Raw genomic sequence first — 18,209 nt, 5'->3', positions numbered from 1 at the left:
TCTTAATTTTACTCATCTTTTATACTTTAATTGAAATATGAAGTTGGATGCATACTTTGATTTTTTCCCCCTTGTATAATATACCCTCTTGTCTTTTTATTTAGAAGGATCTGAAAAAGTTCTTTCCTTCTTTCACCACATGGCACAGGTTCAATGGCTCTTTGCAGCAGAGATTATATTCCTTGCAGCTTCTTTTCCTGATAAGATTGTACCCAAGTGCATTTTTGGGGAAAACATATAGCATTGAAAAGTAACACTAAAACAATATGTCAGGAGCAATCAGTAAAAGGCTCCCAGACTACCTCTGACAAGGAGATCCTTGCAGGCCACTGCGAGTGGCAGGCTGACTAAATTGCTTGGGAACCTTTTCAAAACCACTTCAATTTTTGATATTTCTAGAAAGGAGATTGGGTGAGATCAAAACACGTAGTGATTTCCCTTATGGTTGGGCATCAGTATGAATACTGGCTTCCACTCCTCTCAACATGGGAGGGGATTGATTGAAAGATATGACATCCCTGCCCAGGTGTAAGTCAAGTGGAGCCAAGCTTGTAGGCACCGCAAGTGGAGTCTGATGAAAGATGTCAGATAGGTGCATATAGCCTAACAGGGAGAGGCACCGACACACCATAGATCGAGGTTTGCGGGTGGTGCAAGAGATCAAGCTGCTTGTTGCCTAAAATCTGTCTGCAGGAACGAAAGCTCTCACAGGGTGAGTCCAGCCGTGCTTCTATAAAATTTACTATCCTTCATTTATGCAAACACTTACGGCAGCAAGGAGGCCCCAAAATAATTCTGTTGCTGATATAACCTCTTGGTGGGATTGGCCTACCAGAAGCCAGTCATCTAGGTATGGAAATACCATATATCCCTAATGTCTCTTCTGGGCCACTAGCACTGCAAAAACATTCGGGAACACCCTGGGCACCATCATGAGTTCAAAGGGAAGGACGTGGAATTGGTAGCACTGCTGACCAACCATGAAATGCAGGAACTTCCTATGTGATAATATACATCCTTCATATCAAGAGCTGCATACGACGCTCCCTCCTGAAGGGAGGTGATTATAAATGCCACTGTTATCCTGGATTTCAGCTTCCAGATAAAGTTGTTGAGGTGCCAAAGGTCCAGGATGGGTCTCCGCACTCCGTCCTTTCTGGGAATTAGGAAATATGGGGAGTAGAACCCTCTCCCCTGGTACTGAGGAGGGATGCACTCTATCCCTCCCGAATAAAAAGGATTCTCCTTCCTACTGAAGAATCAATTGGTGAGAAGGATCCCGGAAGGGGGTTTGGGAAGATAGTTTGTGAGGCGGGAACAAGAGATACTCTATGCAGTATCCCTGATGCATAATCTGCAGAATTCAACTGGCTGTGGTGATCTTGTCCCAGCTGTGAGTGAAGAAAATAACATGGCCCCCCAAAGATGACGGGATGAGATGTAGGTAGCATCGGTGGTGATACATGGATCTCAACATGCATGTCAAAACTATCCTCTCGCCTGAGGTTGAGAGGATGTGAAGGGTGTAGTGGTGGATGGAGCTGAGGAACGGGACCTCTGAATCCTCTGTCACTTACGAAGAGGTTCAGGTGGATGCTGGTAGAATGAGGTACGTGAATGGGGAAGTCATAGCCATAGGCTGGCACCCACTAGCAGCCAGCTCTCCACCTTTTCTCCAGCGCCTCCCACCCACCAGTGACCCCACCACTCAACTTCTCCCCCTCCCTCCCAGCGCCTCCTGCCCGTCATGATCAGCTGTTTCACAGCATGCGGGAGGCACTAGGAGAGATGGGGAGGACCAAGGATGGGGTGCGCTCAGGGGAGGAGGCGGAACTGGGCGGGAAGAGGTGGGGTGGGGACTTGGGGGAAGGGGTCGGGGGGAGGAGGGGCAGGCCTGGGGCAGAGCAGGGGGTTTGAGCACCCACAGGGCCCAGAGGAAGCCAGTGCCTGTGGTCACAGCTGAAAGTGCTGTCTCTGGTGTTTCCTCCTTGGGGCTGGAGTATAAATAAATAACCAGGGATTACAGGTGGATCTCGAGTCCATGTGAAAATGAAGAGACTTGTCTGTCTTTTAATTAAAAAGGTTGGACTTATCGAAAGGGGGAGGGAGTGTCTTGGATAGTATTTTGGACCTCAGACTCAAACTTTAAGGCCAGAAGGGACCACCATAATCATCTAGTCAGACCTCCTGCACATTGCAGGCCACAGAACCTCACCCATCCACTCCTGTAATAGACCCCTAACCTCTGGCTGAGTTACTGAAGCCCTCAAATCATGGTTTAAAGACTTCAAGAAACAGAGAAGTCACAATTTACGCTAGTTTAAACCTGCAAGTGATCTGTACCCCATGCTGCAGAGGAAGGCAAAAAACCCCAGGGTCTCTACCAATCTGCCCTGGGGGAAATTCCTTCCTGACCCCAAATATGGCGATGAGTTAGACCCTGAGCATGTGGGTAAGACCCACCACGCAGATACCTCAGAAAGAATTCCCTGTAATAACTCAGAGCTCCAACCATCTAGTGCCCCGTCTCCAGCAGCTGGGGACTTCTGCTACTGGGAGTCGCCGTTGGGCCACATGCCATCATAGGCATTCCCATCGTATCATCCCCTTCATAAACTGATCAAGCTCAGTCTTGAAGCCAGTTAGGTGTTTTGCCCCCACTGCTCCCCTTAGAAGACTGTTCCAGAACTTCACTCCTCTGATGGTTAGAAATCTTCGCCTAATTACAACCTAAACTTGTTGATGGCCTGTTTATATCCATTTGTTCTTGTGTCCACATTGGCGCTTAAGTTAAATAACTCCTCTCCCTCCCTGGTATTTATCCCACTGATGTATTTGTAGACAGCAATCATCTCACTCCCTCAGCCTTCTTTTGGTTAGGCTAAACAAACCAAGTTCTTTGAGTCTCCTCTCAGAAGGTAGGTTTTCCATTCCTCAGATCATCCTAGTAGCCTTTTCTGCACCTGTTCCAGTTTGAATACATCATTCTTAAACACAGAAGACCAGAATAGCACACAGTATTCCAGATGAGGTCTCACCAGTGCCTCACATAATGGTACTAACACTTCCCTGGCTCTACTGGAAATACCTCAACTGATGCGTCCTAGGACTGCATTAGCCTTTTTCACGGCTGCATCACATTGACGGCTCAGTCATCCTGTGATCAACTAGTACACCCAGGTCTTTCTCCTCTGTCGCTTCCAACTGATAAGTCCCCAGTGTGCAAGAAAAATTCTTGCAGTTAATCCCTAAATGTATGACCTAGCACTTTGCACTACTACATTTCATCCTACTTCTAAGACCTCTCTAAGAAAGCCCGACGATTGAAGACAAGTCCCTTTGCATGACCAGTCCTGTGGCTAAAGATCTGGATGGTGTCCCTGCAGCATCTACTGTAGCCTTTGATACCAACCTCCCCTCACCCAGAGAGGACTGGAACTGGGCTCTGTCTTTCATGGGTAGCTTGCCTTTAAATTCCACAGGCCTAGTGTCAGTATTAAAATAGTATTTTGCTAATAAGGCTTGGTAGAGGAAACGACCTGGACCAGGTTGGAGAGCAAAAGCATTTATTTTAGACAGTCCACTGCAGGGATCTGTCCTTATGCCAATGCAAGTGGCTCTTACTCTCATGGGAAGCTGTGATGCTCTATACCAGTGGCTCTCAACCTTTCCAGACTACTGTACCCCTTTCAGGAATGATTTGTCTTGCATCTTCCCAAGTTTCACCTCACTTAAAAACTACTATCTTACAAAATCAGACATAAAAATACAAAAAAAAGAGTCACAGCACACTATTACTGAAAAACTGCTTGCTTTCTCATTTTTACCATATCATTATAAAATAAATCAATTGAAATATAAATAATATACTTACATTTCAGTGTATATTATGTAGAGCAGTATAAACAAGTCATTGTATGAAATTTTAGTTTGTACTGACTTCGCTTGTGCTTTTTATGTAGCTTGTTGTAAAACTAGGCAAATATCTAGATGAATTGATGTGCCCCCTGGAAGACCTCTGCTTACACCCAGAGGTACATGGACCACTGGTATATACTATTATGGTGACCACATTTATAAGACTATGATACATTTTGTACAAAGTATGCCTTGCGAGATATTTAAAAACTCCAACTGCTGAATATTGTTATCCTGGTAAAAAATGTCTACCAGCATTGTATGAGAAGCTATTATGTATCAGTTTTATAACATGCTCCAAGGTGAAGACAAGCAAGTCCAAACCAGTTTTTCAGAGACAAAGACACACTAGCATCCGAAACAGGTGTTAAAGAGTGATCACTGGCTTAAACAGTCATTCTTCAGCAATGGGAAGGTGTAAACAAGAAATTTACACTGCATCACAGGAACGTTCAACCCTCCCATTCACAAGGGACTATGTGTCGCCTACCGGGGGGGGGGGGGGTCGCAATTTTCAAAAAGGGGAGGGTGGTATAAGAAAGACAGTGACCTCCAACTCACCTCTCCCTCCTCTCATCTCTTTGCTCATGACATCAATGAACACCTGAAGGACTGTGAACTGGGAGAACGGTCCCTGGCTGAAAGGAAATCCAGCCTGTGAACTATTACAACTTGTGGTGACAGAAAGATATTGCTCTAAATCCTATTAGCTTGTTAAAGTTTAGGAATAAACTTGCATTTTTATTTTTTTATTTTATTTTTTAACCAATCCTGACTTTTATGCATCACTTGTAATCACTTAAAATCTTTCTGTAGATAATAAGCTTATCTTACTGATTTATCTGAACCAGTACATATTTGGATTAAAGTGTGTGGGAAATTCCATTTGGGATAAGGAGGTTGGTGCAATATCATTTTCTTCTGATGAAATGACAGACTTTTTAAGAGCTTGCATTGTTCATGAGTGTGCTGGAGAGTATAAGACGCACACTTGGGGGAAAAACTGGGGGAAAAACCGGGACCAGGAATTTGCGGGTGTCACCTTGTATGTAATTCATCCGTGACTGGTCAGAGTGCTCATATATTTAGGTGGGAGTGAATCTGTACTTAGCAGAGATAGGTGCCTTACCCTAGATCAGGGGTCGGCAATCTTTCAGAAGTGGTGTGCCGAATCATCATTTATTCACTCTAATTTAAGGTTTCGCGTGCCAGTAATACATTTTAACGTTTTTAGAAGGTCTCTAAGTCTTTAATATATAACAAAACTATTGTTGTATGTAAAGTAAATAAGGTTTTTAAAATGCTTAAGAAGCTTCATTTAAAATTAAATTAAAATGCAGAGCCCCCCTGACCGGTGGCCAGGACCCGGGCAGCATGAGTGCCACTGAAAATCAGCTCGCGTGCCACCTTCGGCACTCATGCCATAGGATGCCTACCCCTGCCCTAGATGGTATGGGAACCGGTGATGCTCGCTGCTGAGAGAAAAGGAGCAATGGCTAGCTCTTGAATCCTAGGACCAGGGAGATTCTATTCTGTACTAAACTATGTACTGACTAGAATTAAGCTAAGATATAAACTATTTACAATTAAATTTTGTACAGGTTCTGCAATAGCAAAGGAGGACACAATTCCAACGCAGGCCATGTAGCAGTAATAAGGAACTGGAGAGCCGCTGACCCACACAGCCTCTTATACCCTCTGTGCATGTGTGGGTCAACAGACACTGCTTTGAAGAAAATCTGGACTCAGGCACATGGTGCACATGCATATGCATGTGTGGAATACACATAGGGACCATCATTTGAAGAAGAACCAACACTTCACTAATGAAAATCGGCAGACCCTTATGAAGACAAGTTAAAATTTACCTGGGTACCTTCACAAGAAACATGTCAGTCTCATTTTTGCTAATATCAGACACAAACTCTAGAAATCAAATTGTGCTCTTCATGAGACTACACCTTAAAACTAGGTGAAGCAAGTCCAAAACATGGCAACCATGCGCGACACATGACTTTCACATCTGGGTAGGCTGGGCCTAAGCGCCAGAAGCTCCCTAGAAGTGGGGAGGGCCACCGGCAACCAGACCATCGCCCACCCCCTGCTCTGCCCCGAGACCCACCCCCACTTTGCCTTGTCCCTCAAGGCCTCATCCAAGCTCCACCCCAAGCCTGGCCCCCTCCCCTAAGAGGCTCCTCTGCCTGTGCCTCTCTGCCCCCTCCCCTGGGGGACCCCTGCCTGCTGCCCACACCTCTCTGCTTCTCAGGGGGCAAACAGGCATGAGAAGCAGGTGGGGGGGGCACACGGAGCAGTGGCGAAGCACGAGAGATAGCCTGTGTGTGTGCGCGCACGCGCTTGTAAGAAGTATGAGATGCGGGGGGCCCACAGTGGAAGAGGTGGAGCAGGGATGGGAAAAACAGCAGTATGGGTAGGGCCACAGGGGAAAAGCGGGACCCTGGAGCAGGGCCTCAGTGCGAAGAGTGGGTGGGGCCATGAGCACCCTTTCAGCGATAGCACTCCAACAGCTGCAGGCCAGTGGGGCACTTCAAAAGGGAGGTGCCCCACATCCCATTTCGGGAGGCTTAGCGACCTCCCGCCTTTTATACCAGCCGCCCGTGATGGCAGACCTCTGGGTGCAAGGATATTAAACTAGTTCTCCACAATCTACACTATCTGCCAACAGATTTGCTGGTAAAGTTTAAGTGGTTGTTTTGGCCTTGAAAAGTCCTAAGTAAGTTTGAGAGAATAACTAACTCTCTTGTCATGCCATACTTCCACAGTTGGGAACAGCAAAAACTGGGATACCAGTGGTGTAAACCAGAAGGACTACTGGCAAGGAATTTTTTGAAAGATCTTCACAGCTTTAGAATTCAGTCTCTCTGTACTGTTAGCAGGTTAATGTAAGTTATACTGAAGGACTTAAGCTATTTTTAACTTATGATATGAACAGGTATACTTTTATAAATCTAAATAAATATTTATTGAATTTGAACAAGTCACAAAATCACAACAGCGCTTTCTTAAGAACTAAAACCATCACCTTGCACATTACTTTACCTTTGGAGGAAGTGTATCATTTTCATTCTTGAGAACAAACCTCCCCTCTCGGTCATCCTTGTTCCAATTTAACTGTACAACAAGAGGCTTCTCATCTATATCTAATCTTCTTTCTTCTTCAAAATATGAAAGAGAAAATTGATAACTAATGGTTATTCAGCACCTCAAGATTCAACACAATTATGGTATGTTACTTTGTCTTAGTCAGAATTGAGAAATTTAGGATTAAACTGGTTCTCTCTTTAAAGAAAGGTTTGCTGTGTGGCAGGTCTGCTTATGCTTTTCTGCAGCTACGGAGGGCTTCTCAGTGCAGGGAGCTATGCCTTTTCCAGTGATTGAGAGGTTAATTTTTTACCACTGTAGCTGCACAAACTGAAGATTCATTGTAAGTATATCTGTGGAACTTGTAGGACAGACGCAGTGAAATTTGGGAAGTACAAATTTCCCAAGCGTAACTATAGGTGGAACACATAGCAATATCTACAGATAAGAATGCCTAAAGCAGTGGTTCTCAACCAGGGGTCCAAGCCCAGAAGCAGGTTTCAGAGGGGCTGCCAAGAAGGGCCAGCATTAAACTCGCTGGGGTCCAGGGTAGAAAGCCGAAGCCCCACCACATGGGATTGAAGCCAGGACCTGAGGGCTGAAGCTGAAGCCTGAGCAATATAGTTTCCCAGGGACCCCATAGCATGAGGCGTCAGGCGCTTGCTACCTCCTAACGCTGGCCCTGGCTGTTATATGTAGAAAACCAGTTATTGTGGCACAGGTGGGCCGTGGAGTTTTTATAGCATGTTGCGGGACCTCAGGAAGAAAAAGGTTGAGAACACTAACTTTTTCAAACAAACATTCACCTTTCAGACTGAAATTTACCCAATCTGCACAAACACAAATATGTTTGGGAAGGTTGAACAAAAATAAGCCAAACCATTTTAGACTATGAAAAAAAGTGAAAAAACCCACTATGCACATATGTAAGGGGGCAGAGTTTAAATTGCACATGAAAGCTTAACTTCAAAAAAGCTGGAGAACCACTGGCCTAAACTTATGATTTCTTAGAACATATAAATAAAAAATAAAATACGCTAAATCCACGCGCCTCTATTGAGAACACAGTTAAAAGTTGCTTTTCTATAGAAATACAAAATGGGGGGGGTGTGAAGAGTGGGGAAGAAACATGTAACTTTTGAGGTCAAATTTTATCAATATGGCACAATAGGTCATGTACTGTATTAAGGGCTTGACCTCGTAGGGGATCCAGGAGCTCTGCAACAGACTGGCTAAGTCACCACAGGCTTTGGGACCCAGACTCTGACTCCAAGAGACATCATCAGGATCATCCATTGAGCCCACCTGGGTGGTCTCATACTCCTATTTTATACTTTCTCCCTAGCTCAGCTCTGATTGGCTCAGTTTCAAATTGAGTATTACTTATGACTCCACCCACCTTGGAAACCCACTTTCCAGCTTATAGAAAAACAGTGATTGCCCAATGACTACCAGCCTTTGCTTCTGGATGGTTTGGGACACTTGAAAACACCTTTGATCTGTCTCCTTGCATGTGTACACCAATACAGATATAAACAAACAGAAATCCATTAATTTCTCAACTGCCTTCTGCTCTGTTTTATACTGCAGTGCAATTACAAGAGCAGAAATCTTGGATTGTTGTTTTTATTTTTCTAGGGGTAGGGTAGGGCTAGGGGTTATGTAACAAGAGAGAAAGAGCAGAATGTGCAGCCAGAACAGGAGGAACACTGGTGTCAAGCCAGGACACTGTGGGAAGAAGGTACAACATTCTTCAGCGTGCAGCCTCTAGAGTTGATTTCAATACCTGGGACTTAGAAGGAAAAAACTGCCATGGCTGTAGGTCACAATAAAGACCCTATTTGGGAATCTTTTAAATAAATTCCTATTTCTCTGGATAAGAAAGGAACACATGCCAAATGTAAACAATGCAATAAAGAGATACAAGGCCTGGTTGTCAGAATGAAACATTATAAAAATGCTCCTCAGAAGGCAATAACTTTGATGATTATGAGGACATGTCTGAACAATTTGGATCAACTGGTTAGTAAATTTATTTGTGCACTATTCTTATGGATTGCCTTCCATGTCTTACTATATTAGTAAATGATAATTTAAATTATTATATGCAGTGTTGTAGCTGTGATGGTCCCAGGAAATTAGAAAGACAAGGGGGGTGAGGTAATATCTTTTATTGGACCAACTTCAGGTGTGACTAGAAAGCTTCTCTCTCTCACTAGAAGAAGTTGGTTAAAAAAAGATATTGCCTCATCCACCTTGTGTGTCTAACTTATTGTCATAGATCTGTGTTTTGGGTGGATTACTTGCTTAAGAATTTCAAAGTGTTTGTGTTCAAAATATTAGTTTGTTAATAAGCATGTTAGTTTGTGGTGGGACCATTTGTCAATTACATTTTTACTGTTACTGCTGGACTTCTGAAATGGATTTTTAGTGCACAGTATAATCAAACATTCTAGGTAAAGATTTTCTGTTTAAAAGTAAAGTTTTATTAGGGATTTATGAATTTTAATATTTAGAAAAAGATTTTTTTTTCAAACTGTTTGGTACGCTGCTAGAAATAAAGGTTTAAACAGATTTAGATAATCCTTATGATTTATTATTTTCCCTATAAAACTGGGTTTAGAATAAATCATCATTACATAATGGTACAAATCCCCCCTTTTTTTTTTTTTTTAAAAAGGGCACTCAGTAATAGTAAGTGAGAGTGACTCTACCTTTTTGTTTCAGGGTCGAGCCTAGACATAAGGGGTTATGAACATGCATCATCTGCAATGTCTACAACTTCAGAGACAGCAGTGCTGTAGCTAAACATGTGTCACAGTAAATTACATTAAAAAAAAAAAAAAAAGCTTTCCTCATCATCCAGTAAAAATCATGGATGAGCTCAATCAGGACCAGCAAATTCCAGCAATACTGCTTGGTTCATTTGTGCAACAAATTCTCCTTTTATCTTGTTCAGAACAAACATTTCATTGATGTGATTCAATCATTATGACCAGACTACACTCCAACCAGCAAAGCAGACATTCCTGGAAGGTTGCTGGATACAGCATATGAGAAGCAAACTGAACAGTGTGCAAAAAACATTGATGGTAAATGTGTTGATCTGAGTCTTGATGGATAAAGCAATATACAAAAAGATTGAATACATGCTTGTGTGACGACAAGAAGATGGGGTTCTCTATCTTACAGAAACATCTGATACATCAGGAAATGCCCATAAAGAAGAATGCTAAAAGGAAATAGCAGTAAAAGCTATTTCAAATTGTGAACAAAAATTCAAGTGTCAAGTGTATAGCTTTGTCAAACAATGCTGTAAATGTAGCAAAGATGAAGAGAATCTAGAACAGGGGTCAGCAACCTTTTAGAAGCGGTGTACTGAGTCTTCGTTTATTCACTATGATTTAAGGTTTTGCATGCCAGTAATACATTTTAATGTTTTTAAAAGGTCTCTTTCTATAAGTCTATAATATAAAACTAAATTATTGTTGTATGTAAAGTAAATAAGGTTTTTAAAATGTTTAAGAAGCTTCGTTTAAAATTAAATTAAAACGCAGAGCTCCTCAGACCAGGACCAGGACCCGGGCAGTGTGAGTGCCACTGAAAATCAGCTCGCATGCAGCATTTGGCACGCGTGCCATAGGTTGCCTACCCCGGCTGTAAAATTTGATGCTACTTGTAAAAACAGGTAAAAACAACCTTTTCTGAGAGAAATGTGTTTAACATGACAGTGTCCTTTCACAAGATTGTGTTCCTTTAACTACAGCTGTGCTGTGTACTCCATCTGCATTAACTTAGGCTTTGGCTACACTTACACTTCAAAGCGCTGCCGCGGTAGCGCTTTGAAGCGCTAAGTGTAGTCAAAGCGCCAGCGCTGGGAGAGAGCTCTCCCAGCGCTGTCCATACTCCACCTCCCTGTGGGGAATAACGGACAGCGCTGGGAGCCGCGCTCCCAGCGCTGGGGCTTTGACCACACTGGCGCTTTGCAGCGCCGCAATTTGCAGCGCTGGAGAGGGTGTGTTTTCACACCCTGCTGCAGCGCTGCAAATTTGTAAGTGTAGCCAAGCCCTTAGTAGTTTTTGAATTAAGGTCTTATATTTAGAAATGAGTATTCCCACACCACTGTCATCACCCACCTAAAGGATAAGTATAACATTTTCAAAAAAGGTCACATTCTATTATATTTTGAAACACTACCACCACCAGTTGAGAATCCTTTGTAGTTAAATATTTAAGTGCCAAAGAAACTGAAGTAAATTTGTTACGGTAATTAGTAGGAAACATTTATCATCTTTCTATATCCTTTTAAGAAAAAAAAGGAAGAACGAGACCCAGACAGCATATACTAACCTCCACTGACGTGCACTTCATAAAGTGAGTATTTAGGAGATGACAACATTCGCATATCTGGTCGGAATTTCTCTGCAAGGGTTTCTATTACATCTTGCGTTGTGGCAGTGCTAGAAACACGAATACATTTTGTTGCAAAGTTTCCAGCTGCTTTGTCTTGAAAATAAAATCTCATTACTCCATGAAACTCCAGATCCTGTAATGAAATAAGAAGTGAATGTAATTCTGATTGGTGACTGAAAGGCTTTTTTCCCCTTGGGAATGGAGAAAATTATTCTAATACACCATTGATTTATGTCTGTATAATTTAACAAAAATTTTCCTGATATATTCTAAGCATACTGCATTCCATTAAGCAAAGGAAAGGAAAGTTGGAAAAGCCTGGGATATTCTAGAAATGCAGGCATTTATTTTTTAAATACTCCATACTGTTAGGGATGGTTTTATGAGCTATGCCTTCGATATTAAATACATAGATACCCAAGAATCATCAGTTTTAAATGCAGAATAATTAACTCAGCCCTTCTTCCTTCCAGAGTAGGCTGAGTAACAGACAGTTTATACAAGTGTGTGCTCTTTTAAATGAGACAAACACCAAGATTTTGTCTGTTATGCATGGATATTAAAATCCTAATGATTTTTGTAACAGAGTTTGTTCCCACGTGTCCTTACCAAAAAATTTCTGTGAGGCTGTTATCTAAAGTTTTGAGCCAAGAGCCAGTTTACACCTTGAATATTAATTAATTTAATATAACTATTGGCTGCACCTTTAGCTCCCAGAGAGTTAACAGTAGATGACCACCAAGACAAACTTAAATGGAGCATTAAACCTATGTAATAAACTGATAGGAGCCTCCACTGGCACTATGGTAGAAATAGATCAATCATAACCTTGGTGATATTTTCTCTGAATCACAGATGACTGAAATACTCATGAAAATTATGGTTTTACTCTAAGATGTTAGTGGCAGAGAATGTGTTATGCTCTAGGCCTGTAAAAGACAAAACTTGATCCAACAAGATGTATATGTGACCAGAGAGTACCAATTTTTCCTGTGATCACTGTTCTTTCTACAGCACACTTCCCCTTGCTCTCCTTCCCTTCCCTTCCCCACCCCCACTAACAGACTAAGGACATGGCTACACTTGCAGATATAGAGCGCTGTGAATTAAGCCAGCCCTCGGAGAGCACAGTAGGGAAAGTGCTGCAGTGTGTCCACACTGTCAGATTCAAGCGCACCGGCGTGGCTACATTAACAGCTCTTGCAACGCCACAGAGAGCAGTGCATTGTGGTAGCTATCCCAGCATGCAAGTGGTTGCAACATGCTTTTCAAATGGGGTGGGGTGGGGTAGAGTATGACAGAGAATGTAGTGGGGGGAGAGAGAGTGAGTTTTGAGGGGGCTGAGAGCATGTCAGCATGCTCTCTTGTAAGTTCAGACAGCAGCAGATCCCCCCGTCTCTCTCTCTCTCACACACACACACACACACACACACACACACACACACACACACACACACAGCAACATTCCACACTAACGGCTTGCTTTGTCATGGAGCAGATAAGCATGCCGGCTGTCAGAAACAGAGCTTTGAAAGGGCACATCCGCATTCGTACAGCCGAGTTCAAAACAGTAACGAGTGTGGCCATTTGACTTAAGGGGATTATGGGACTTTTCCGGAGGCCGATCAGAGCACAGTAATGCAGCACCTCGTTCAGTGACGCTGGGGCATTTCAGCCAAGGAGCAGCAAGCATTACGCTTCTCGTGAAGATGCCTTGCCAGTGTGGATGAGTTAGGAGTTAGGGCGCCTGGGGCTGTTTTAATGCGCTCTAACTTGCAAGTGTAGCCAAGCTTCTTCGGGTAGGGACATGCCTTCATCTGTCTGTAAAGAACCATGCACACCTAATGCACTACATAAATTAACATAGGTAGAGTGGTTAATGTCAAAAGCATTACAATTGCCTTATACATAAAGGTTATGTCTGTATTTGTGATGCGCCCTGAGTTAGGTGTTCTATATAAGTAAACAGAATATTATGGTAATGTTATCTAACACAAAACTGGAAAGCCTTTTTGAAGCTTTTTAAAGCACCATATTAATTATAGCATAAAAAGGCAAATTTAAAAGGAGAACAATGGCAGCCCCTAATAAAGGAGGGAGGCAGATTAAAACTGAAGGACCCCATCAGCCTGTCCATGCAAATACATTGGTTTGATAAGTTCTCTCTTGAAATAGACTTCTGGTCTGGAATAAGGGAAGAGGAAAGATAACTAAGTGAAAATAGTTGCCACAAAAGATTGTTTTGTTTTTAGATCAGCACGAATTTTTTCATATCCATTTACCTGAGAAAAGCACGGACTCTCATGGTGTTAACTGCTGCACAGCCTTTCAGTCTGTGCACTAAGGGGTCCTCTCCTATTAAAATGTATCATTCCAGTTCAAATTTAATGTTTTCCACATTCTGGCAAACTTCAATTTTCAATGCAATGTAAAAGCATAGGGAACTTTTCATTTTCAGACTTTGTCAAAATAAAAATGAATAGACATACACAGATGTCTAATGAGTTTTAAACTTGCATTATGTTTCTATTTCCTTCTATTCAAATTAATATACCTAAATTTTAGATTTTGCACTGCCATCTAAAAGTGACAGTCAATTTCATGTAAAAAAGTCAAAGCACTCAGACCAATTACAGTTCTCCAGAAAAATGACCAGTAGGTGGATGTAGGTGTAAACTACAAAGATTTTTTTGGGGGGTGGGGTGTACAGGGAGTGGTGGTGTATGCCCCATTTCCCAGACAGATTTCACTTGACTATTTGTGGCTTTATGTGAGAATTCTTATAAATGTGGGCATTATTCTTTCCATTAAATTTAAATTGACCATTATGCTGCATTTCTAAATAGAAATGCACCATTCTTTGATGGGAAATGGGGACAACTGAAATAGATTATAATTTGGGGCTTAAATTCACTGATCCCAAATTTACAGCAAGATTCAAAAAAGCACTCTTGGCATCAATACGTATACCCGGTTTTCAAGAGACAGATAAGGACGTGCATCAGCAAGAATCTGAATGTACACTAACATTTAGCTAGAATTTTTTTTTTTAAGTTTTGGATACTATAGAAGACAGTATTAAATCACTAAATGCAATAGAAAGCAAGGGGGACACAAAAGTTAAATAGTTCATGATTAGCTGTTAAAGGGTCATTACATTCAATTTTCCACAACCATCACTCTTTAAAAAATTATATGGATTACATATTGAGAGCTGAATTTGTAACTGTCTAGTATGGGTCTTATTTGGGGGAGGGGCATGTGAAAGATGCGGGAATGGATGTGCCATGGGAGCTTCTGTCCTTAAAGCCATCTTCTACTACTAAAGCACCTGAGGAGCACCCCTAAAATTCTTTCATTGTAGCAGTAGGGATAGACAGGAAGAGTCAGCCCATTACCACTCTGGAGGAGGAGGAGAGCCTCTCTCAAATTACCTGCAAACTGGTGTTTAGAAGGGAAGAGGTGGTTGGAAGGGAGGAAGAAGAATTTCTATTCTGTTATACAAGTGGCAAAGTGCATGTGTTTGGCTAAATTCTTCATTAACTGAAGTACATTAGAAAAGATGTGAAGAAAGAACAGATACCAATGATTCTGCACCTTTATACTCCACAGGGATGGAAGGAGCAATCATCCCAATAACACACAAGAAAGATTTGCCTCGTGGGGCTACTAAGTTCTAGTCCAGGGGTAGGCAAACTTTTTGGCCCGAGGGCCACATCAGGGTGCAAAAAACTGTATGGAGGGCCAGGTAGGGATGGCTGTGCCCCCCAAACAGCCTGACCCCCACCCCCATCCAACCCCTCCCACTTTCCACCCCCTGACTGCCCCCCTCAACCCTCCCATCCAACCCCCCCCCCGCTCCTTGTCCCCTGACAGCCCCCTCCTAGGACCTCCACCCCTAACCGCCCCCTGGGACACTGCCCCCTATCCAATCCCCCCGTCCCCTGGCTGCCCCGACCCCTATCCACACCCCTGCTCGCTGACATGCCCCCCAGGACCCCACCCCCTATCCAATCCTGTTCTCCCCCAAACCTCTGCCCCATCCAACCACCTCCTGCTCCCTGTCCACTGATTGCCCCCCGGGATCCCCTGCCCCATATCCAACCCCGGTGCCCTTACCATGCTGCTCAGAGCAGCATGTCTGGAGCCGCGCCTCCCGGCCAGAGCCAGACACACTGCCCTGCATGAGCGCGCAGCCCCACCGCGGTGAGGCTGCGGGAGAATGGGGGGCGGTGGGGGAGGGGCCGGGGGCTAGCCTCCCCAGCTGGGAGCTCAGGGGCCAGGCAGGACGGGCCCACAGGCTGTATTTTGCCCACCTCTGTTCTAGTCCCTCACTCAGTGATACAGTCACTGATATTAGGATGGAGGGAGTGGGGGAGCATGAGCAAACAAACAGTGAAACTAGCCTCCCAAGCTTGCTCTCTCATTTCGCCCCACTGCAGATAAAGCAAGCCATTCCAGCTCTGCTCTTCCTCTCAGGTATTTCAAATGAGGCTACACTGGAAGCATCAGGAAAGCCCTGCCATCAGCATAGAGGCAAAAAGCAGTAGTCATCAGGGCTCCAGCAGCCACCACCTCAACAAGTGCAGCATTCAGGAATGAGGGTGTTCATATGTAGCAGCCTCTCTTTCCAGAACAGTTTTGGATATTCATGATTTTTGCCATTTAATTCTTGGTTGCATCTAGCAGTTGCACAGATTTTTGTGGGGATACAAATCAGATGTTTTAAAAGCTTCTGAGAATTTTTTTAAAATGGTGTTTACTTCATTTGTAAAGAAGCAATTAGATACACTTGAGGAGAAAGTCACAGTTTAAACAAAACCTAACAGATTTTTAGGAAGTTACAAGGCACTAAATTTGCAAGAATTTAATAAAAAGAATAAAATAGAATGAAAACAACTCTCTAAATGTCCTGTCTTTCCCCAGAGCAAATTCTGAAACCAATCTTTAACTGCTTACACTTGTTTCACAATGGTGGAGAAAATATTCAAGGCATTACTTAACATTTTTTTATTTTAAAAGTTAATCTGGTTCAGACACTATCTTTTCTAATCTGCTTCTACTAATGAAGAATTCAGTCAACCATATGCCTTTTGCCACTTGTATAACACAATGCAAATTCTCTCTGTAGTTGAACAAATATTTGTGATAAATGTAGGAGTGCTTGGTAAGGACTACTGATCTGTATTCCAAGACATGGTTTTTGTATTGTCTTTTGGGATTGTTAGGCCCAGATTCTTAAGTATTTAGACATTGGTGTGCTCAGTGTTGCAATGCCTACCTGATTTAGAAGCCTAAATCTGTATTTTCAAAAAGGGATTTAGAACTTTTTCCAATGACATAGTATATATGTATAACATTAGTTACAACTTTTCTTCCAGCAGGATTAGAGAAAGTTTCGCTATCTATATAGGGCGGTGCAACCATTTAGGCGACCTAGGAGGTCTCCTAGGGCGCTAGGGTTTGGGGGGCGGCATTTTTGGCCGCTGCGGTTGCTGCCGAAGAATCTTCGGCTGCCCTGGTCACCGCCGGCATTTAGGCGGAGGGAGCTGGGGCAGGGGGACGCGGGGAGGGCCGCCTGCAGCAAGTAAGAGGGGGCATGGCATGCAGGGGAACTCCTCGCCCTAGCTCATCCCTGCCCCACCTCCTCCCTGAGCACGCCGTGGCTGCTTCACTTCTCCCACCTCCCAGGCTTGTGGCGCCTAAGCTGATTGGCGCCGCAAGCCTGGGAGGCGGGAGAAGCGAAGCAGCGATGGTGTGCTGGTGCTCGTGCACGGAGCAGGGGTGAGCTGGGGGGGGTGCCTCAGGGCGGGGGATGGGGAGCTGCCGCGGGGGAGTGCCTCAGGGCGGAGGGGAGGGGGGTGCCTCAGGGCAGGGCGCAAGGTGGAAATTTCGCCTAGGGAGTGAAACATCCTTGCACCGGCCCTGAGTGTATACTAAGTAATCTATGGCCTCTTCCACAGATACTCTTGGATACTGAGTTATGCCTTCAACACGAATGCAACTGATTTTCCACAAAAATTTCACTTTGTGATTAACTGTATTGAAGATGTCTATTTGTACCATCTAAAGAGTTAAAACTGGCTTGCTTTAAACCACTCACACCCACACACAATGAATAAAAAACTTTTGCTTTCCCAATAAAGCCAAAATCTAATTAAGTACGATATCAATCAAGTATAATAACCTTCCTTTACAAAGCAGGAAAAAAAAAAGCAATTTGCACAAAATGTTTTACTAACCTCTTCAAAAAAAGGTTCAAAATTCACACCATAATTTTAGTAAAAAATAGAGACATGGATAATGTGAACATAAAAGTTGGATTTTGCTGCTTCAAGTAAAAATAAACATACCCCATGTCCCCTACAATAAGCACAAAAAATCGTAGGTAACATTTATCTGTCAAGTTTCTTCCTGTTTCCTGTATAATAAAGTGACTGACTAATATTGCCACAGCCATTCAGTTCTGCTTCTCACATTCAAAACAATATATTTCATAGTTTCAGTTATGACTTTTTTAGTGCAAAATAAAACAGCAGTAAATACTATGTGCCACAGGAGAGAATAATTTTTAAAATATCAGTATCTTTATATAGACAAAGCATGTACAGGTGTCAACAACAAGGTCACACAAGCTAGCTATGCCACAACAGAAAAGATTTCAAAACACAATGAAGTTTCACGAAAAGCTTTAAAAATATTTTGTTTAGAAACAACTCTGGGAGTCTCGTTGTGTTACTATGGGTGTTTGCATAAAAACAGCATCTCATCTTTGTGCT

The 18,209-nt window shown here is 43.0% G+C and overlaps 1 protein-coding gene across 9 annotated transcripts in view; it reads right to left on the bottom strand.

Annotated features, from left to right (window-relative positions):
* The window catches only part of AFDN (afadin, adherens junction formation factor), a 201,608-nt gene that overhangs the window by 122,629 nt on the left and 60,770 nt on the right, over positions 1 to 18,209 (bottom strand). For 6 of the 9 annotated variants that reach the window (XM_045008897.1, XM_045008900.1, XM_045008898.1 and 3 more), the window contains exons 2-3: positions 11,368 to 11,563; positions 6,976 to 7,091 (exon numbers count right to left, since the gene is read on the bottom strand). In XM_045008897.1, the coding sequence (XP_044864832.1) occupies positions 6,976 to 7,091; positions 11,368 to 11,563 (312 nt within the window). The remainder of the gene's footprint in view (positions 1 to 6,975; positions 7,092 to 11,367; positions 11,564 to 18,209) is intronic. The other 3 variants (XM_045008903.1, XM_045008905.1, XM_045008904.1) reach the window with 1 other exon arrangement.

The sequence above is a fragment of the Mauremys mutica genome, chromosome 3, assembly GCF_020497125.1.
Source record: "Mauremys mutica isolate MM-2020 ecotype Southern chromosome 3, ASM2049712v1, whole genome shotgun sequence".
Taxonomy (NCBI): domain Eukaryota; kingdom Metazoa; phylum Chordata; order Testudines; family Geoemydidae; genus Mauremys; species Mauremys mutica.
The sequence above is the reverse complement of the archived record's forward strand: the minus strand, read 5'-3'. Positions and strand labels throughout refer to the sequence as shown.